The following is a 22,860-nucleotide window of genomic DNA, read 5'->3' as shown; positions in this document are numbered from 1 at the left end:
CCCTGTATATATATATATATATATATATATATATATATTTATATATATATATATAAACACATTTTTCTTAAATATATACATGCATGTGTGTATTTACAGTATATATACATAATAAATATACCAACACACACACATATGTAAACAACAACTTCTTTTTGGATGCGATTAATCGCGATTAATCATTTGACAGCACTAGATGTTTTCTTTGCACTAGTCTGAAAGATGACATATTATGTAATCAAAATAGGCCAAAATCTCGAAATTGGTGAGTGCATGAAAAAACATTCATTTTCCTTTAGTGTCTTGCCTTAAAAGCCAGGTGCTACAGCAGTGACAAGAGTAAACTAATATGTTAAATTTAGACAACACATTGAATTGTTTTGTAGTGAACTGCTATGAACTGGTCGATACGTGTCTGGTGCCTTTGCTCCACTACACAACCTCATTCATGTTCACACCCAGAAACATTCCAGCGGCGCTGACACAACATCAGCAGACGAAACCACAAGGAACATGACAACATCACAGAAATAACAACATGACAAGATGATAGCAGCTCTAGGAAACAGCTTTTCCTCTGATTTCTCGGTTCATACGAGGATGACAGCATGTGACGCAGTCATCAGCAGTGGTTTTGTGTGTGCTGTAGTGCTCTGGTGCTGGCACTGATCCAGCTCTGCTCTCAGATGTCGGAGTGGGCGGCACTGATCTCCTCACTCCAGGACTTTGTAGACAGCATTTTGTCACGCGAACATAGGAAACCCTTTTCCTTTCTTTAAGCAGCAAACAAAGGAAAGCAGTGTTCACAGACTGGAGCGAGATTGAACTCTGATATGCTTATGTAAAGGCTGTAAAGATGAACAGACCTTGCTCTCATGAGCACACACACGTTTTTAATATAAAATGAAGATGCACTGCTATGATCATCATGAGTCCAGTAGCTCTTAAGCATATTTTATTCAGCTGTGCTGGGTCACTCAAAAATGAAAATGTGCTGAAAATGTGCCCATCCTCAAGCCGTGCAAGATTAGGTTGAGTTTGTTTCTTCATCAGGGCCCGTATTCACAAAACATTTTATCTTACCACTAACAGCTCTCTTAGCAGTAAACGTTTTTAGCTAAGAGTTTTCTCTTAAAACCTGTTCACAAAGCTGCTGAGACAAACTTTTACTAAGAAATAGAGAGAAGTCTTAGGCTAAGAGTAAGGGGGCGGAGTTGAGCTCGTTGCTATGGATAATGTCATCAAGCTTATTAACTATGCATACAGTGATTGGCTGATAGTCTCTGCCAGAGATTTATTCATAGAAATATTGTAGAGCGCAATATTATGTTGCCATATTCAAATAAAGGTTTAAAAATAAAAATGTTGCCACATTCAAATAAAGATTTTATAATGCAGGTTAAGTGTCACTAATTAAACAAGTATGTGTTCAGCTAATTGTCAGCCTCTTACATGTGTGCTTCTCATAATTAGTGAATATGCGTATATACAGCCTTTTAATAAACAGAGTAGAATATGATAGCAAGACATGCAAACATAAAAGAAAACCAGACTGGACGTAAGAACAGCTGTTACTTCTTGCTCCAAAATCTGGAGTTGGGATAACCTCCAAAACCGAAGGCGATATCTTTATAAAAGCTCATTATCGTCAAACTTTTTAAGTTTTAACTAAAAAAAGAAGTATATATATATATATATATATATATATATATTGCTTTCAGTTCAATTCAAATCAAGTTTATTTGTATAGCGCTTTTCTTGATGCAAATTGTTGCAAAGCAGCTTTACAGAAAATTAAAGTTTCTACATTATATTTAGTAATATCTTTTCAGTGGTGACTATCTCAAGTTGATGTCCATTATAGCAACTAATTGTCAGCCTCTTACATGTGTGCTTCTCATAATTAGTGAATATGCGTATATACAGCCTTTTAATAAACAGAGTAGAATATGATAGCAAGACATGCAAACATAAAAGAAAACCAGACTGGACGTAAGAACAGCTGTTACTTCTTGCTCCGATGGATTGTAGCATGGTAGAAGGCTAGTTAGGTACGCAGGAGCTAACCCATTTAAGGCCTTAAAAGTAAATAAGTAAATAACAAGCCTGCAATGGCCCTTTATTATCGCCAATAAAGAGTCCTTCTAAAATGCATACAAATACACGGTCTTAAACTCTTGGCATCAATCCAAACATAGGCCATACATACATGTAACATCTCTGCAAAAAACATCAGCAATGCACAATTTAAAAAAAAAAACAACTCCTTACTTTAGACTGCTTGGGCTTGAAATGACACATTTCCCCAACCAGGACACAGCACAATGTGTTCAGCAGGTGAGCCATGCTGGCTATTGCAGGGCTGTATCCGAGATCGCCCCCTATACCCTCATTCACTATTCCCTACATTAGGTCACTTATTCAGTTCAGTTGTGAATTCGGACACCAAGTGCACCGGAAGGACTGCATTTAAAAGTGGCAGCTCCAGTAGTAAGATTAAAGGATTTATCTTGAACTCTGTCATGGAAATTATAGACTCTGGTTAAATAATTTAATAATCAATTTACAATGAACTTGTACCTGTGTTGTATTACGATTGTAAGCCGTGGACGAGCGCGAGTTGTAAAATGAATGGATTCCATCTTTGTCGAGACGTGCGACTCTCACTGTGCATTATGGGGGATTCTCTAGCCGTTGAGTGTACATCGGTCATACACTCGTTATTGCTTTGCATTGTGGGATTGAATGAGTGTTTCAGACACCTCTAAAAATGTCTGTCCCCTCAAATAGTGCCCTATTTGAGGGTATAGGGGGCGATTTCGGATACAGCCCCTAGCACCCCTAGTGGTAAGGAAGAAAACTGCCCACACAATTCTTATTAACAGGCTCATGTCTTATACACCTCAAATATGACTCGTGAGATCCACTTTCCTGCAGAGTTTAGCTCCAACTTTGATCAAACTCACCCAACTGTGATTTTCTAATGATCCTGAAGACATTGATTAGCATGCTCAGGTGTGTTTGATTAAGGTTAGAACTAAACTCTGCAGGACAGTGGATCTCGCGAGACAGATTTGAGGATCCCTGGTTTATATGAAACAACAGGTTCTGAAAAGGTCTCTTTTGGTTTGAGCCATTCCAGTTCAATCGAGTGGCTAAAGAATGGCCAGTCAATGTTGTTTGCAGTCTCCTAGTTGCATTACAGGGCTGCCTACACAAAACCTGCATGGGCCCAAAGGATACAAAAGTTGCTCTGGGCCTGAACGGGCTGGCCCACACTGGGCCATCATGGGATTAATGTGGGCAGTCCCATAGTGTGGCCTGGTCACAGAGAGCCTGCGGTGAGCCCAAAGCTGTGGGCCTCATCTGGGCAAGCCCGCACTGGGCCTGTTTAGGTTTGGTGTGGGCTGGCCCTAGCCCACTGTGCCCGCAAAAAGCCAGCATGAGCCCCGCAAGGACATGTTTGCAGGGAACTGATACGGAACTTAATAGGTAGCCAGTGCAGAGACTGTAAAATTGGGGTAATATGATCATATTTTCTTGACCTGTCAGCTAAAATACTTGTTAGTCACTATGAAAATAGCAAAGGAAGCTGGAATGGCATTAACCACCAAAGCAAGCATGTTCTCATGAAGTAAAGAAAGGGGCTGAAGTGACCAGACTACACACCATGAATCCCATCATCATCATCAGTTGATTTAGCTGGATTATGAGAGATGTTAAAGCGTGATCAGATTTTGACCGGCATGTTTAGTGAATTATTTGTAGGATTAACACTTCATTATGTTCTCATCCGACCTTCAGCAGCAGCTCATTTCCACACACTGCTTTATTTTGACTTTTTATTTTTGGCGCAAAAGTCCAATGCCATTAAACATGCACGATTCACTAATTAGTGACGTTTGCTTAGGTATGTGTACCATTGACTTTGACCTGACTTTCTCATTCTGGGGTGGAGGAGATTTTGCCACTGATGCAGGAGAAGATGTGAAACAATGGACAGAGATAACGGAGCTCCTGTCACGCTAACGAGAGCGAGACGATCCAGAGCGGAAGCCGTTCTCTGTTTAGAAGACTCATCCAGTCTGAGTGACGTGTGTTTTACATGCTGCAAAAGCATTGAGAGCAGTGCTTTGATTCTTCTGTGTGTTACTGTTTCATGCATTTTTGTTTCATTAATGATCGTTTTACCATTACATTTTCTTGTCAATGCTGTGATAAGGCATTTAATGGCGTGCTCCCCGTGTGACAACTTACCCCATACCTGTTAATGGGAAGCTCATAAGGACATTACAGGCTCCTTGCAAGGGTTTTCATCATTTCTACAGAGTGTTTAGCTGCTGGGTGTATATTACATCTGTTAAAGGGAAGAAAAGCATAGGGTTTCTAAGATTATATAAATAATACAATAAAGATAAAATACATCCCTGTTGAAAAAAACAGCATATGCTGGTTAGGTATGGTCATGTGCTGGCAAAGGACCAGCTTAAACCAGCATCCCAGCGTCAAAACATACCTAACCAGCATATGCTGGTTTTTTCAACACGGATGTCATTTCTCGAATCTTCTTAAGGCAATGTCTAACCTTTCCCCTTATGAGGTTTATCGCTGAGATATCAATCAACTAAACAGCATGAAATGCCAAACAGGTGAAAAGTTAAACAGGTGTAATATTAACCCTGTCAAAATGCCCTTTCCTTAGAGAGTTCAAGGCCAGAAGGAGTCGAAGTCCATATGAACCTACAGTCATGTTGAGAGTTTAGTGTTCACACAGAATGAGCAATTCTGCAATTCTCATTTAAAGCAAGATAAAACACACCGATGTTTCCTCGTTGAATCTCGCTGTCGGTAACAGGAACATGAGTTACAGCCCAAAATCAATCACTAGAAACTCCCTGCTCATAAATGACAATAAAATGACTCGGCGTTCTCATGAAAGATGGAAAAGCCATTTATTAATCGTGAGTCATTTATTAACACCAAAAAGAAAAACAGCACAGGTAATTGTCCATGCATTTCCTTATTTGATCTGGCTTTATTTTTCTGTGAACAAGGAAACACTCATCTTGAGCAGTTCTGGTAGATCGGCAGGATATCATTTCCTGTTTGATTCATGCATATTCATATTTTAAAGGAGTAATGCTGACACACATGTACTGGAGATGGAGACTAGCTGTGTATACTTTGGATGAGATTATGTATTGTGCACACTATACACTCACAGCGACCTACATTCAGATTTGGTAAAAAGGTCACTCCTGCCACCTAGCAGTTGTGTTATTAAAACCACAAGGAATGAGTCAGGAATACAAATATGCTTAAACAATGATGGTTATGATGCTAACCATGTCGAATTAATATAAAGTACGACAGTCAGTAGAATAAATAGCTGTATTATAAAGTCTTACATCACTCTGATTTGAGAGCTATCACTGATAAAGAAACAAGCCACAGCTCAGCACATAAACACACAGACAGTGCAGATGATGTGTTTATTCATGATGACTGAGCAGGTAAAGACACAAGAGTCCTGATGTCTGTACAGAGGTTAGCAGAACTGGCTAGCAGAGGGCAGAGGTCGACGTACAGTATAATGTATAACATAGTATTAACCCCATAAGTGTCACCGCTTGGCACTCTTTTTTCGTTGTCTTTTTTTCCTCTATAACATAAATGATATATCATTTGAAAGCTTAAATGGAAATGGTACTTTAATATCTTTTAGCGGTCTCCTCCCTCTTAGTGGGCGGTGTCAAGTGTCATATTACAAAATGCATTACGATTTTGTAATCAAGTGTCATATTATTAAATGTATTATTTCTTTTAGAATTACAATTTTTATAATCTTGACAGAATACATACTGTCTGAGTCTCAAGATTCCATATTTGGTGGATATTTCGTGATAGAAGTAATATTGACAGAGAAATTTAGACATTTGTGACAGAAAAAAAAAATGCATAAAAAGATTCAATGGCGTTTGAATGCCACCTGGTGGCTGTTTGTGGTATAACGCCCTCAATAAAATCTCACGGTAACCTCAATTTTTTTTATATCAACTTCAAATTTGGAACATAACTTATGTAGACATAAGGCTTTAATTTTATAGCAATTTTGGATTCAAAAATATTTAGTAAAATATTTATTATATATAAAATAATAGAAAAACTGGTACAGTGCATTTTCTTTACAGTCAATTTAAATGTCTATAACTTTTTGGTACTCTCATATTTTGAAATGATTCTTCTTAAGAAAGAGTCCAACCTTATGCCTGTATTCTAAAGTGTTCATGAAGTTTGGATAGTGCACTTTCACATCTTTTACTTTTACTTTTAGTCATTTAGCAGACGCTTTTATCCAAAGCGACTTACAAATAAGAAAAAGTAATTAAAGCTAAAACTCTATAAATACTATATATATATATACATTTAAGAAAATAAAAGAAATTAAATAAAAAATCACAAATGCATACAACAACATTTCAAAACTAAATATTTAAATGAAAAAAATACAATTAAATAAAAACAAAAAAAAATAAAGCTAAAAACAATTCAAAATATTAAAAGAACAAAAGGTATGAGTATAACAATGATTCTAACATAACACTAAGCCATACACCAAAAAACAACTACATACGTGTATGTACAGCCACACACATATACATATACATGTACATATATATATAAATACATTCAATATATATATATATATATTTATCATCTATGTTCAGAAATGAGGGTGGGGGTGGGGGTGACACTTAAGGGGTTAAAAAGGATAAATCATTAAAAATAAATGAATAATTAGCCAAATCAAAAATTGCATTAATTATTATTTTTTTTAAATATATAACATTATTATTAATTACATTAATATATTGTCAGTATGGCAAAAAGCATCATAGCTCTTTACCGCCACCGTGTGTTCATCGCTTGCTCTGTTTGGACTTGCTTTTCTAATGTGATGACTGTCGCTTCTGTAAGTGGACCGTTCATCATGACTTGCAGATTTGACTCTCTGAGAGGTCGCGTCTCCTTTAAGAAGCCGCGTGACGTTTGTGGGCGGGGCCTCGAGCGACGTACGCGCACGCGCCAACTAAGGCGGGTAAAACGAAAACTGATAGCAACCAACCGACAGCCCTTAGCAACCGGTTAGCTTCGTCAAACACGCTGTTAATCTGACGACTTTTATCCTCAAAGCGAGACTTCGGCTGTATGTTCGTCTGAAGTTGTTTTGTGGGATTTCTATCATTTCTGAGCTTGAGATTGAGCGCGCTGACAGCTGGAGAGTGAAGCTAGCATGTAAACAAAGCGCAGACTTACAGTCCTCTCTGTGATTGTTTTCTTCTTTGCTTTAGATCAGTCTGAACATGAGCTCTGTCATGGTGAGTGCTTCTTAAACTATCATGCATATGATTGATATCTCGGTGTGACTTGTGTTTGTCTTTGATTCAGGATGATCCGACCCTTGAGAGGCATTTTAAGGGTCACAGAGACGCCATCACCAGCCTGGACTTCAGCTCTAACATGAAGCAAATAGGTAAGTCTTTCTCTCCAACAAATGAGCTTACAGTGATGAAATGTTACTGTCTTACACATTAACGTTAAACCCAATATATCAAAGCTAAGACTTGAAGTGTCTGTGTAAGATGGCAGGTGTTGGCAGTGTTTGCCTGCTCTTCATCTGTGGTGCGTTCCTCACTGAGAGGTGCAGAGGTGTGTGTATGTGTTCCTCACTGAGAGGTGCAGAGGTGTGTGTGTTTGTTCTGTCATATGCTAATCTGTAGGAATCTGAGAAGACAGACGCACAAGGATGACGGTGCAAAGACAGATGTGAACAGAGACCTCTGTGTGTGTGTCTGTGTGTGTGTGTGTGTCTGTGTGTGTGTCTGTGTCTATGTGTGTGTCTGTGTGGGTGTCTGTGTGTGTGCTTCAGCCAGCGGCTCTGTGGATGCGTGTGTCATGATCTGGAACACCAGGCCTCAGATGAGGGCCTACAGGTTTGTGGGACACAAGGACGCGGTGACAAGTGTCCAGTTTTCTCCCTCCGGTCATCTCGTGGCCTCCGCGTCCAGAGACAAGACGGTCCGGCTCTGGGTGCCCAGTGTGTAAGTCACAGTCCAACTTTCAAATCCTTGTTTGCTGTGCACCTTGTCACACAGCAGCTTTTAGACATTGTTCGGTTTTTTTGTTGGAGGCAGCTTCCCGCAGCACAAAGTCAACGGAGAGCGTTGGGATGGTTTCCCCCCGGTGTGGGCGTGGCCTAAATGCGCTCAGTCTCTGTTGTTAAAATGATCTGAAATCAAATTGTGTCATTCTGGATCAACTCAACCATGGGTCCAAGTCTTTTATCATTTCTGTTTGTGTTGAAAGAAATGCACAGATATGCCAAAATGTTAAATGTCATGGCTGTATGTGTACTGAGTAATCCACTATCTTGCAGAGGGCCGTCAAAACGACAATTTTCACCTGAGATTCAGAGCCAGATTACAGGAGGATAAAAATGACTTCAGGAAGATTGCAGCATTGTTATGTTGTTTTACAGAGAGATTAGTAGATCTGTTGACTTTAGCAGTCTTTGTTGCATTATGTGCCAATGGTGACCATTCAGAAATGGGGAAAAGCACTTTTCAAGCATTTCTTCCCAAAGTTTACTCAAGAAGTATCTTAATATCCTATTAAGTTTTAGTTCTTAACAAACTTTTCATTTTGTATCACCATTTTTAGGCCCTCTATGGTTCCTTTTTCTGATATATTAAGATCTCAATATGTCCAAATGGTTCAGTTGTACACATTTTCACGGGTCAAAAACCAAATGTGTTTTTTTTTAAAGAAAACCACAATATCTTTTAAAGAGCAATATCTGAAGAATTGGTCTTGTTTTCCTCTTTCAAAAACAATTGCTATGAACATACCTGTCAGAACTATAAATGCTATTTTTCCGATGTTTGCCTGTAACTCAATTAGTATTAAACGTACTTCAATATGCTTTTAGACTTTGGTTCTTAGTAAACCTTCCTGTTGGTATCGTTATTTTAAAGCCCTGTTTGGTTCATTCCCATATTCTCAGTTTGGCTCCATGTCCAAATAGTTGAATTTTACCCGTTTTTAATGTTTGAAAAACAAATGTGGGTCACTTTACATACAGCTTATATTTCTCAGTATATATTCATTAATAATATGTAATACTTTGGCCTTCGTGTTTGATTTATATTTGTTGTATTTTAGCCAAGTTGATGTGACACAGAATGACCCAAATACGTTTATCACGTCCTACCCATGATGCAGTATGTTAGTTGGTGACAAAGAGACTGCTAATCAGTCAGTTATTTGAAGCTGAAGTGTTTTCAAACAAGCTTCCTGACGGTGATCTGTCGTCCTCTGGATGGTCAAACGGTGGAAACTAATGTCACAGACGCCGTGTTCGACTCATCAGGTTATGGTGCACTAGATGGCAGCAAAACCCCATGAACTGACAGTCACTCTGAATACTGCAGATGCTTCATGTGAGCGTGTGGCTCAAACACGTGTGTACATTCATGTTCAGCTTTCAAGCCGTTCCCACAAGCGTTTCTGTAGAGCCTTGTATGCTCTTCATACTCAAGCTAAGAAAGCAAACCTTCTGTTCTGCCCGTGACTAATGCTCCCGTAAGCCTTGTCTCTCAGTCGGCGAGATGCGAGATGCTGGATGTGGGTGTTGGCACAGAAATAACTGCTTCACAAGCTGATAATCATGTTGTCTGAAAGCCTGAGCGTGTCTCGTCACGATGGCATTGAGACACTGCGCTTGTCTGTCCGACCCTCCTTTACACGTTACAGAGACATGAGAAATAGAGGCTGTTTCCCAGAGTCATGAGCACTGAGGTTCAGTGTAAATGCTTCATCTCATTTAAACACACTACAGCTGTCAAATCTGAGACACACGAGCAATGTCTTTTACTTGCATAGGGCTGGGCGATATGGCCAGAGAAAAAAGATCATCATTTTTTCATATCAGTCGTAATCGATAGTTATCACGATAAACGTCAAATCGTTATTTATTTCAAGTTTAAAGCCAGATTGTTGCTTCAAAGAGAAAGTTAAAGAAACCAGAGCATTAATTGTGGTTAGAACACGACAAACACTTCACGTTTTGAATTCTTTACACTTTTCCTGTCATTTTTTTCTTAACAAAATAAATATCTTAATAGAAAAATTAACTTCTTAGTTTCTGCATGTTCTAATGAGTGATAATGTTTCAAATCAAGAAACAGGTTTGTGTTGCTTGATAATATTAATAATAATATTACGTTTTGTCTCTAAGAAATGCACACTTGATAGTAATCAGATAGTAATAGCTTGAGTTAGGATGCAGATGCAAATTTTTGTTCATTATAAAAATCAGTAACATCTGCAAAAAATGTAGCAACCTCATTTTTATATGGCGAAATGTAATTATTCTGACTGTTTGAGTTTTTTTTTTTTTGGTCATTTTTTTTTATTAACCATTGGTCTTCCATAGTAGCATACATTTAGATCATAATAAACACAGTTAAGACCACACATAAAGTACACCTTGATACCATGGTAAAAATATAACTATATGTGACCCTGGACCACAAAACCAGTCATAAGCATAATTTTTTTTTAAATTGAGATTTATACATTATATATTATACAGACAGTATTTGCTCGAGATACAACTATTTGAAAATCTGGAATCTGAGGGTGCAAAAAAATCTAAATATTGAGAAAATCATCTTTAAAGTTGTCCAAATGAAGTTCTTAGCAATGCATATTACTAATCAAAAATTTAGTTTTGATATATTTACAGTAGGACATTTACAAAACATCTTTACTTAATATTCTAATGATTTTTGGCATAAAAGAAAAATGGATAATTTTGACCCATACAATGTATTGTTGGTTATTGCTACAAATATACCTGTGCTGCTTATGACTGCTTTTGTGCTCCAGGGTCACATATGGTTTTTAGGTATTTGTATGAAAAACAGTCAGTTGTCTTAAAAACATTTAGTGTAAATTCACAAACGCTGTGGCTTAATCACAAAAACATTGTAATTATATTCATTACTCCTTTAATACATGCATACATTAATATTATAATACAATTCAACAAGAATATCCCACATTTCTGCCACAATGCCATGGTGCAGTTAGTGTAACTACAGTAAATCCATGGTAAATGATGGTGATTAGTAGACTGAAGGTCTTCTGACTGTATCGTTGCACACGGTGTTTCTGCTGCTTGTCAGCGCTGTTTCAATTGGTTTTGAAGGTGCAGTGTGTAATATTTAGGAGGATCTATGGACAGAAATGCAATATAATATACATAACTATGTTTTCAGAGGTGTATAAAGACCTTACAAAATGAACCGTTATCTATTTCATTATGTAATAGTATTTCTATCTGTTTCTATTATATCGCAATAATTATCGTTATCGATTTATCGCCCAGCCCTATTACATTTCATTAGTTACTTCGACCCAGTGCATCTGAAAGATTTCTTTCTGTTGTCTACAGTATATACACTACCAGGTCAGTAATGTGTGTTAATGTTTTTGAAAGAAGTCTCTTCTGCTCAGAAAGGCTGCATATATTTGAGCAGAAATACTGTAAAAAAAAATGTTTTAAAAAGCTGTATTTTCAGCATCATTACGCCAGTCTTCAGTGTCACATGATCTTCAGAAATCATTCTAATATGCTGATTTGCTGCTCGAGAAGCATTTCTGATTATTATCAATGTTGAAAACAGTTGTGCTGCACAATATTTTTGTGGAAACTGATGCATTTTATTTTTCAGGATTCACAGATGAATAGAAATTTCAAAAGAACAGCATTTATTTGAAATGGAAATCTTTTGTAACATTATAAATGTCTTTACTGGCACTTTTGATCATTTTAATGCATGATGCAAAAAAGTATTAATAAAAAAAGTCTTACTCTAGTCTAGATGTTTGAATAATGTTTTTGTGATGTTATTTATAAGCTGATGTACATGACATTAAGAAACCGATGAAAGCTTTGTTATAGATAGAAAACTAAGACGCATATGTATGTGTTTTAATGGAATATGCATGGAAGTAGAGTGAGATGTTCTGTGGATGTCAGGAAAGGCGAATCGACGGTGTTTCGAGCGCATACGGGAACCGTGCGCAGCGTGAGCTTCTCCAGTGACGGACAGACGCTCCTCACCTCTTCTGATGACAAAAGCATCAAAGTCTGGGCCGTTCACCGGCAGAAGTTCCTCTTCTCCCTCAACCAGCACATCAACTGGGTGCGCTGTGCCAGGTGCGTTACTGCACAGATCAACACACCATAATATCACAGGATTTCACAACACTTTGTGGTTTATTGTTTGCTTTTGTATTTTAAGTAAATGTGGACAAACAATTGACCTATCGGTAAGCCCCTCCCCTCGAACACTGACTAGCCAATGGCAGACGAGTATCAGTTGCACGGGGAGCGGAACTCGGACATCTGTAGGTTTCAGCGCCATAGAGAAACATTGGAAGATCCGAAGCTCGCATCGTTTTTATGGGGTTTATGCTTCAAAAGTGGAAAATCGATGTGCCTGGGGTACTTGTAACACTGATTCCAGCTTTCCTGAGAGGATGGGCAATGGAATTTATTTATTACATTTCCTAAACCCAAACAAAACAGCAAAAATGTCCCAAAGCATTCAACCGCAATCCCAATGAAGACAAAAACGTTCGTTTTCTGGTTGTCATACTCTCATTAAGTTACAATTTTCATCTTGTGCTTCAGCAAGGTATCTCTGGCTAAAACTAGCTAACGTTAAAGTTAGTGAGTCCATACAAACCTAAATAGCGGACTGTTCTCGCGTCTTGTACAGTGTAGGGCAAAAACACATGAACGAAGGTCTACATTTCAGTGCCTCTCCAGATTAAACTGGTTAAATGTAAATTAATATAAACATACCTGCGATACATGAACAGTGTTGATCCGGGGTTTTTTCATCTGCGATCATGATCCAAATTAATACCCACAATATTTATTTTAAAATCTTTTAAATATCCCTCCATGGCATATTTAAGTCCCACTTGAATGGTGGTCCTTCTGTGTCCAAAATCTTTCAAAAAGATACAGGCACAAGGTTTTCACACTGACTGCTCTCATTGTAAGACCGTGAGCAACAGTAACTGAGGGGGCGGGGCTTACCGATAGGTCAATTTGAATAGTTGTTCTTCTCTGTTATACCTTTCAAAAGACCTCGGAGGACAGTCAAACGAGAGAGAATAGAGAGGAGAATAACACGATGAGCTTGATGTGTTTAACCAGCAGCACCTCTTTGTAACGAGTTCCCCGTAAATCCTGTAGGTTTTCACCGGATGGGCGTCTGATTGTGTCTGCCAGCGATGATAAGACAGTGAAGCTGTGGGACAAGAACAGCAGGGAGTGCATTAATTCGTTCTGCGAGCACGGCGGGTGAGTGGAGGGTACAGAGATACAGCGCCGACGCTGGAGCACAGTCACAGCAGCGTCTGCGCTCTTGTTTCAGATACGTGCATCACGCTGACTTCCACCCCAGCGGCACCTGTATCGCAGCGGCCAGCACCGACAACACCGTGAAGGTGTGGGACATTCGCACACACAAACTCCTGCAGCACTACCCAGGTGAGGGTCACTGCACAACACAGATCAGCAGCAGCGGTGGCCGAGATGATTAGAGCACTAGTATTCTCACCATGCAGCTTAAATATGGTTTTAAGTCAGTTATTTCTATCTTTTGCTGTAGTGTGTCAGTAGGAAATATCAGTTTACATTTCCAAACATTCATTTTACCATTAATTGTAATAATCCAGTGAGATATATGTTTGTGCTGCACACAGAGATCTGATCTGATCATCATCAGTCTGTCTGGAGTCACATGAAGAAACAGAACAAACTCAATCCAGAAGAACTGACGCTTCAAGAAACCTCCTGCAAAGCTACAGTGCTGTTAAAAGTTTTAGGCACTTGTGTAAAAATGCTGTAAAAAACAGATTTTCTTGATCAATTGCTTCAAGAAACCTCCTGCAAGGCTACAGTGCTGTTAAAAGTTTTAGGCACTTGTGTAAAAATGCTGTAAAAAACAGATTTTCTTGATCAATTAACTTCTATGAACTAAATGAAATCAACATTTGGTGTGAGCATCTTTGTGTTTAAAGCAGCTTTTGCTCTCGGTGCACTTGAGCGGAGTTTCTCAGGAGCTTTGCAGGAGGTTTCTTGAAGCGTCTCGGAGACACAGTTCTTCTGGATTGAGTCTGTCTCAGTTTGTTCTGTTTCTTCATGTGACTCCAGACAGACTGATGAGGATCAGATCAGATCTCTGTGTGGAGCACAAACATAAATGTCACTGGATAATGTCTTAAGCATTTAGCTAAACGTAACTAACCACCCTTTACACAAACTAATGATCTGGTAAGCATTATATAATGTTTATTAATGATTTATTAATGAACATTATTATTAAGTGTTACCATTGTTAATAACTGTGTAGATGAAGACTTTTTAAAGAGGTTCAGGCCATGAAAGTGGCAGTTAATATGTGACCGCATGTTTTATGCAGCACTTTTCAAGTTGCGTAGCTTTAAAACATGAATATACTTCTGCATATAATAGTGTATAATAAAAGGAATCATTCACGTCTGGAGCACAAATGCTGCAGGCCAACTCGCACAATATGCAGTGTGTACATTTACAAAAGTAATGCACGTGTCATGATTCAACATGATCATAAGGCATGATGTCTGAGCACAAGTGCAGACGGGTTTTGTTTTTGAATGTGTTCATACTAGCAGACTCAAAACTGTGTGCATTGACTCTCACAGTCTGCAGCAGCTGATACAGTATGGAGCTGTAGATCATAATTAACAGCTTGAATAGTATCTGTGAAGCGTGTCTGGAGGCGTTTGAGCTGTAGTCTCTGCATTAGTCTGCTGGGGGCGTGTTACGCTCGCTCATATCCAGCACACAATCACAGGATCTATTGTGTAGATCTCTTCATTTATCCAAAAATACTTCAACACAGGTCACACGTACAATCAGTACACCTCGTCTGTAATTAACATGTTTTAATGAAAATTCATATTGACATTTTTAGGGAGCGTAAAGTGAAATATCATAGTAAAAAAAAGAAAACATTTAAGGAATTAAATTCTTGAAAAGGTTAGGTTTATTATTATTTATAGTTTAGAAAATATGTAGAAAAAATGTCACTGAAAAGTTTATTTCACTGCTTATTAATGCTTGGAAAACATTGTCCTCTAAATCAAAGTCGTGTGAGGCAGTCAGTATACAAAAACAAGCAGAAAAAAACATCATAAAACAGGAATGAAATGACGTAGGATCCCAGCAGACCGTCGTAACGGTGTCGAGGTCATGACAAGGCAAGCTTAGCTCAGATTGTACAATATCACGCAGACTCCGCATAACGTAATATTATTAATGCATTTATATTTGATTATATTTGTGATACACACTGTTGGACTGGTGGGATGAGGCGTAGGGCTGCTCGATTATGGCAAAAATCATAATCACGATTATTTTGCTCAATATTGTGATCACGATTATGAGTGGGCCATATGACCAAAACTTTATATGTGACCCTGGAGCACAAAACCAGTGATAAGGGTCAATTTTTATATTTTTACATTTATACATCATCTGAAAGCGGAATAAATGCGCTTTCCATTGATGTATGGTTTGTTAGGATTGGACAATATTTGGCCGAGATACAACTATTTGAAAATCTGGAATCTGAGGGTGCAAAAAAATCTAAATATTGAGAAAATCATCTTTAAAGTTGTTCAAATGAAGTTCTTAGCAATGCATATTACTAATCAAAAATTAATTTTGATATATTTACCGTAGGGAATTTACAAAATATCTTCATGGAACATGATCTGTACTTAATATCCTAATGATTTTTGGCATAAAAGAAAAATGGATCATTTTGACCCATACAATGTATTGTTGGCTATTGCTACAAATATACCCCAGCGACTTAAGACTGCTTTTGTGCTCCATGGAAACATATGAGTGATTTATTTAAAGATAGAGATATATGTCAAATATGCATTTTCTGTAAATAATGTTGCTATGGACTAAACATACTGAAATCGGTTTATTTATTTGTTAGCTTTTGTGAAAAGTTGTTTGTGAAGACCGAAATAAAATTATTGATTGATTGATTGATTGATGACGTCTACGTTTTAGAGACCAGTGAAATGTTACAATTCTCAATACCACAGCAGAATACTAGGGTAACTAATATTAGTAAAACAAACAAACAAAAGTCTTCAAAATGATTGAAAATACTTAAACTGTCAGTAATAAAAAAAGTAAAGTACAAATACAATAGAATAAAAAGATACAAATGGAACAAGCTATGCTTTAAGTTTTTTTTTAATGCAAGTCTAAAGTATTCAGTTAACGGCCTATTACAGAAATGAATAATCAGATGTAAAATAAAACAGCATAGTCTTCACTGTAAGAATTACACTTTCTTTGTTTCTTATTGAAGCTACAAAAGTCCTTCAGTCAAGAGCACTGAGTGATTTTCTTGTTTGATTAATATATTTAAGCACACAGTCGGCAGCAGGAATATTAGCCCGCTGTCACTTTAAGAGCCACACTGATCCAATTTACTGTTACACACGTGTTTTCATTTATTACATAACCGACGAGGGTTTACATGAATAATCACTAAGCGCCGCATTTGGACATTTTTGCGTGTATTTGACGTGTATTTAGGTGCACACTTTGAGCTAAAAGGTGACTTTACATGTCTGTGTTGTGTTCCGTCTCTGAGCGCATGCACCGAAATCCTCCTGAGGAACAGCAAAAGCTCTCTAAACATGAATAAATCTAATACACTTGAATAAATCAAGCACGTCCCATTTTGCAAGTCACGTTACATGATTGTACTGATTTGCACGTGAAATTGGGCTTTTATGGAGGAGCGAAACTGCACCGGAATGGGGCGCAATAATCATTTTATCTCGATTACTGTATTTTCATAATCGTTAGAGGCAGAAATCAAAATCAAAACCATATTTTGATTAATTGCACAGCCCTAGTGAGTAATGGTTGTGCTCTCTCAGTTCACAGTGCGACGGTGAACAGCCTGTCCTTCCATCCGTCTGGAAACTACCTGATCACGGCCTCCAATGACTCCACACTGAAGATCCTGGACCTGCTGGAGGGCCGACTGCTGTACACGCTCCACGGCCATCAGGTGACACGCCGAGCTTTACCTTCTGACACTAGACCACTCTTTTTCTGTGCTGTCCTCAAACTGCGTCCCAGTGCGGCTGTGTTGTGTAGTAAGTGAAGCTGCGCTGCATAGCCCTGGGCGATAAAAAAAAAAAAAAACAATATGCTTTATTAGGCCTGGACGATAAAACGGTATCGATATTTATCGACGGTACACCTTCTTCGATAACAATGTAAAAAAATGTTAGACAGTGCACGATATAGGAACGTGCTATGAGTGACGCAGACAGCACACACAAACATGAGTGCTGTGCCTGCCTGTGATGAGGAGATTGTGAATAAAAAAAAAGAATATTAGTCGAATTTAAAATAAACATTTGCATTTGAATGCAAAAATAGTACAATCGAATGTTAGGTGTGCATCTGGGAGCGTCATTAGTGGAGCATGAGATGCAGTGATGATGATGTAAGTGACGTTGCATTTTAATGTTTTATAAAGTTAAAACAGTTTAAACTTTTAGAAAACATGTCACGAATTTGTGCGTCTCATGTTTTTAAAGGCAATCTGCGTGATGGGTGATTCGGCTCTTTGGATTTAGCAATGCATAAATATATGATGCTGTTTTGTTCATAATTGTTTATGCAATTTACGAAATTGTTTGATTTATATGAGTTAATTTAGACGTAATGCACGGTTTTTTTTTATAGACAGTTATTTCCTTTGCGTTGGTGATTTAATGTGCGAAATAATGCATTATTTTGCTCATTGCGCCCTCCTGTGGCTTCGGGAGACAAGCCAAAAGTTTCCTTCAGACCTATTTAATCTGCATATAAACATTAGAAATTAGATATGTTTAATTTAAATTTTGTGTTTGACTGTTAAAACAAAAAATATTTGTTGTTTGTCTCAATAAATTGGGTTAATTTAAAAATACAGTGGTTAAATTAAAAAAAAAATTTCTATTGCTCTTTGTTTTAAAAAAAGGTTATAAAAAATGTCAATAATTATCGATACCGAACGATATGAAACATTATATAATTGATACATTTTTTTTAGCTATATCGCCCAGCCCTAGCGCTGCATCATCTCCTCTCACACAGCAGAAACATGCTGTATGTGCAAGACAGAGCCATTTGACCTTTCCACTACTTTTCAATGAACTTTGAAAATGATAAGGCTTCCATGATACAGAAAACACAGAAGTATCATAAAAATGGAATTTGCTGTATGAAAAAAAAAATTTCTATTGCTCTTTGTTTTAAAAAAAGGTTATAAAAAATGTCAATAATTATCGATACCGAACGATATGAAACATTATATAATTGATAAATTTTTTTAGCTATATCGCCCAGCCCTAGCGCTGCATCATCTCCTCTCACACAGCAGAAACATGCTGTATGCGCAAGACAGAGCCATTTGACCTTTCCACTACTTTTCAATGAACTTTGAAAATGATAAGGCTTCCATGATACAGAAAACACAGAAGTATCATAAAAATGGAATTTGCTGTATGACACGGAATGCCACGGAATTTGTAAAATTTTGGATGAATAAATCGCGATATGGACTAGTATTTGTAAATATTAAGCTGCAAAAAGTCTATTTAAATATGAATCCTGCATGTTCTGCGTTTCTCTGTGTGAATGAATGGTGCAGTCGCGCGGTTTACTACACACATACTGAAGCGCACGATGCTCGCGGTGATTTCAGCGTCTGTCGTCTCACTAAATATATGAACAACATCTCCAGAACTGCTCTGAGAGTCACTTCATGAGCATTTTACCCTTTCATTTGAGTAACACTAGCATCATATCAAATACAAACAGAAACTTAAAGACAACCCGTCAAAATAAAAATTCAGTTTAACTTGAAGAAATTGTGACAGAAATATATTATTATTGTGCAGTAGAATGTACGTAATACTACTACTACTCATAATGAATTATTAAAACTTTATTTTTTAAAGAATAATGACACTATATTTCTTTAATGTTTTCATTTTAATAGTAAACCCTCTTTGTTTGACAAAAACAAAGTTTTATTTAATTTTCTAATTAAAAAATTAAAAATTCTAACTAATTTCATTTAGTTTTATGCCTTCATTTAATAACCAGAAAAAATGTAAATACACAACACAGAATTTCTGGAAAAAAAAAACTATTCATAGGACTATTGTAAAAATACATTTTAATAAAGTTGTTTTTATGCATTCAAACAATTAAACATGCAGGGTAACACTTTAGTATAGAGACCAATTCTCACTATTAGCTAGTTGCTTATTAGCATGACTATTTATTAGTGCTTATAAAGCACATATTCTACGAACATTTTCTATGAGCATATTCTACATCCCTCATCCTGCCCAATACCTAAACTTAACAACTACCTTACTAACTATTAATAAGCGGGAGTTTATTGAGGCAAAAGTCGTAGTTAATGGTTTGTTAATAGTGAGAACTGGACCTTAAAATAAAGTGTGACCCAAATGCTTAAACACAGAATTTGGCAACAATAAAACAGAACATAAGAATAAATAAAACATTGCATAAGGCTCTAAAAATTTTATTTATGTGTGATGATTTGTATTAAATAGATGTGCTTTTTGATTAATAAAATGTAATTTAACCATTAAAAAGGAGTCCAGAAAAATTAAAACGGAGAAAAAAAACGGAATCCAGAAAAATAAAAATGGAAATAGTGGAATTTGGAAAAAAAAATTAAACGGAATTCATAGGGCCCCCAAATTAGTTTTGGACACCCTTCTTGCTGCACTAAATCAACAGGCAGGTTGCTCCAAAAGACACATTATTACATGATGCACATAGAGATTTGGTGCTAGCAATGACAAGGTCATGGCTTGATTTCTTAAATGCAGTGTTTGTCGCTTTGGATAGAAGTGTCTGTCAAATGAATACATGCAAATAAATGCGTAAAATGTAAGTTTAATCTTCAAGGCACTTCACATGACAACCAGCGTTTGTGAAATATGCCTTTGTTCAATGGGTCAAAGTGTATGTTGTCCTGCTTTCGTTGTGCAAATGAATGAATTAATCACATCGCAGAAGTGATGATGATCTGTTCATACCAGCGCTGTTGTATTTTCCCTTCAGTGGAGCGTTGGCTAAATCAGTCCTGTCCTAAGAGTACTGAAAACTGACCGCCTACCCATTGACGGTGAGTCATATGCAGTACAAACCTGAATGCTCCTGGTTAGCGTTACAGTGTAGCGAACGCCTGCTAGCATCAGTGGGAGTGAGATGAGTGAATAACCTCAGCCTTCAACACAAACACACTGAGAGCTCAAAGAAGCTGGGAATAAATGCAGTTGGTGAGGAATGGAGCACTGTGATTGGACGGTCAGCCTGTTCCTTACCAGCGAACTGCACTCAAGTCTGCTAGAAAAGGTGGTTTGGGGTGGATTGGCATACAATTCCACATTGCTGTGAACCACTATTGATGTAATTATGTTTGCATGCTCCTGCTCGCTTATTATTGCGTGATGCATTCCTCATTGCTGCTAGTCTCCAAATAAATGATCTTCAGAGAGCAGCTGGCGTTCTTCTCATCAACAGCGATGTGTTTTTGTGGTAAACCCCAGTGCTTAACTAGCTACAGCTGCTGCTATGTCTCACACCGATGACGGTTCAGACTCAAAGAGGAAAAGAGACCTGCGGGATTGGAGCTGAACTCACGTTTGGACCTTCGAGATGCTCGCTGACCATCAGTGGCCTATTTATGGATTGGTCTCTGACAGATTTATGGCCTTTGGGGCTGATTCGAGGGTCTGAGGTCTCCGTCCCATCTGCTGCTCTGGACTATGAAGCGCTTGTGTTGGCCTCTCCTCACTGACCTCATCTTCCTACACGCCTGTTGCATAACTTCCCACTGAAATGCTCTCGTTCAGTCCACACTCACCACATTCGGAGCTGCGCACTCAAACGACTGGTGTTGTTTTCCCAGCAGTCTGTTTGGCCTTTAAATGAGAGGTTCACCAGCACCTCCAGCTATTCCAACACCAGACGAGTAGCTTAGGTTTATGAGAGACAGTTTTTCAGCTTCTTCCTCCAGCATTTGTTTGGAAATCACATGTAAACGTGCCTTTCCTCGATCTCAGACATCATAGTGGTCCAGTCTATGATGTGTCCACTGAGACTGATAAATCAATCCAGTATGTGTTTTAGTTCTAAAACAACCCTCTACGCACACCTTGGCAATATAATTTTTGCTGTGGTATATGAAGAAGTACTTAAAGTGTGTGGAAAGCAAAGTTACAATGATATAAAATTAGTGTCATAAATTTTTTTGTTTGTATGTTCACATTGATGTTAAAATTACATTTTCTGATTTGTGACATTACTTTTTATGTAATGCTAAAACACTGCTGGTCACTTTCAGAAGTTATAGTGATTCTTTCGAAGAAAGAATGTGAAACAGATTGGTTATATAATTTTCATTTTTAAATATTTTAAAATATAATTTAAATTGATTTTACACACTTTAAGCAATATCGTATCGCATATCGAATATCGCATTTTTAACAAGGCATCGCATATCGCATTTTTCTTCAATATCGCACAGCCCTATTGCATACCTAAACATACTTTGACAGCATGCAAACAGCTTTGTAAGCAGTGATGAGTTGCAGCTCACTATCACATTAGTTCCTCTGCAGTGGCTTCCTTGAGGGTACGATCGGTTTCGCTGGAAACCTGTTTGCTGTTACACACGCGCTTGATCAGGAGAATGGGAAAGTGTCATTAGTGCTGTAGATCTCAAATGATCTGTTAAACAGCCAAATATTAGCCGTGTTACACTAGCTTCTAAATCAGCTTCAGAAATACCCAGTGCATCTGATCAGTGCTGTGGCCCGTATGTTCATTTATGCCTCACATCTTAAAGACCACCCTATAATGATAAAAATCCACCCAGTGTTTTTATTTTTTTATTTTTTTTTTAATCCCAATAAATGAATAACCCCTTTCTCATATCAAGCTGATCTCATATTCTTGGCTGTGTGACGTCACACAGACCCAGGCCCCTCCCACGATTATGGACTCTATTCACAAGACTGTGATGACGCGTTTAACGGTCATCAGCGTCGTAAATCCTCTGAAGTTTTTCATATTTGTATTTTTTTTTTTAAACGCATGTACAATTATAACACTATTCTTTGCATTATATTACCTTTACATCAAATTACAAAAAAAAACTAGTTTACGCTAATGTGATGGTGTTTCTAATGCAGCATCTTTGGGAGGGACGGTAAATTTGACATCGTTCTCTCTTCTGACTGCCGTCATCAGTCTCTCTCAGTTCTTTTCCTTTTATTGGAAGTTGTGAAAACACTATCGTGGAGTTTTTCTTTTGCTATTTGAGCAAGTGGGAATGCAAAAAATATGCTGAACATAGCAGTCGTCATTTACTCCCGACATCTGAGCCGCTGAAGACGCAGTGGATTACGTTTGTTTCAGAAGGGAATGCGCCCCTGATCTGCCTAAATGCGTTTATGTTCGCGCGAATCATTTGTGATCCAGCTTCACCTACAGAAGTCAGTATAAGGTTTTTTTATGAATCTTTTCAAATTGCCTTTCATAATAGTGTGCTAGTTAGCAAGTTTCACAATGAATGCGGCTAAAGTAAACAG

The 22,860-nt window shown here is 37.7% G+C and overlaps 1 protein-coding gene across 1 annotated transcript in view; it reads left to right on the top strand.

The window, feature by feature from the left end:
• Nucleotides 1-7,082: 7,082 nt before the first annotated feature.
• The window catches only part of LOC107669928 (POC1 centriolar protein homolog A), a gene marked incomplete at its 3' end in the record, with an annotated part of 34,722 nt that continues 18,944 nt past the window's right edge, over nucleotides 7,083-22,860 (top strand). The window contains exons 1-7 of the mRNA XM_016462361.1: nucleotides 7,083-7,379; nucleotides 7,450-7,534; nucleotides 7,931-8,102; nucleotides 12,107-12,286; nucleotides 13,337-13,444; nucleotides 13,518-13,633; nucleotides 17,104-17,237. Coding sequence (XP_016317847.1) covers nucleotides 7,365-7,379; nucleotides 7,450-7,534; nucleotides 7,931-8,102; nucleotides 12,107-12,286; nucleotides 13,337-13,444; nucleotides 13,518-13,633; nucleotides 17,104-17,237 — 810 coding nt within the window. The remainder of the gene's footprint in view (nucleotides 7,380-7,449; nucleotides 7,535-7,930; nucleotides 8,103-12,106; nucleotides 12,287-13,336; nucleotides 13,445-13,517; nucleotides 13,634-17,103; nucleotides 17,238-22,860) is intronic.

The sequence above is a fragment of the Sinocyclocheilus anshuiensis genome, unplaced genomic scaffold (assembly GCF_001515605.1).
Source record: "Sinocyclocheilus anshuiensis isolate Anshui unplaced genomic scaffold, SAMN03320099.WGS_v1.1 scaffold905, whole genome shotgun sequence".
NCBI lineage: Eukaryota > Metazoa > Chordata > Actinopteri > Cypriniformes > Cyprinidae > Sinocyclocheilus > Sinocyclocheilus anshuiensis.
This window is presented reverse-complemented; position numbering and strand designations above follow the sequence as displayed.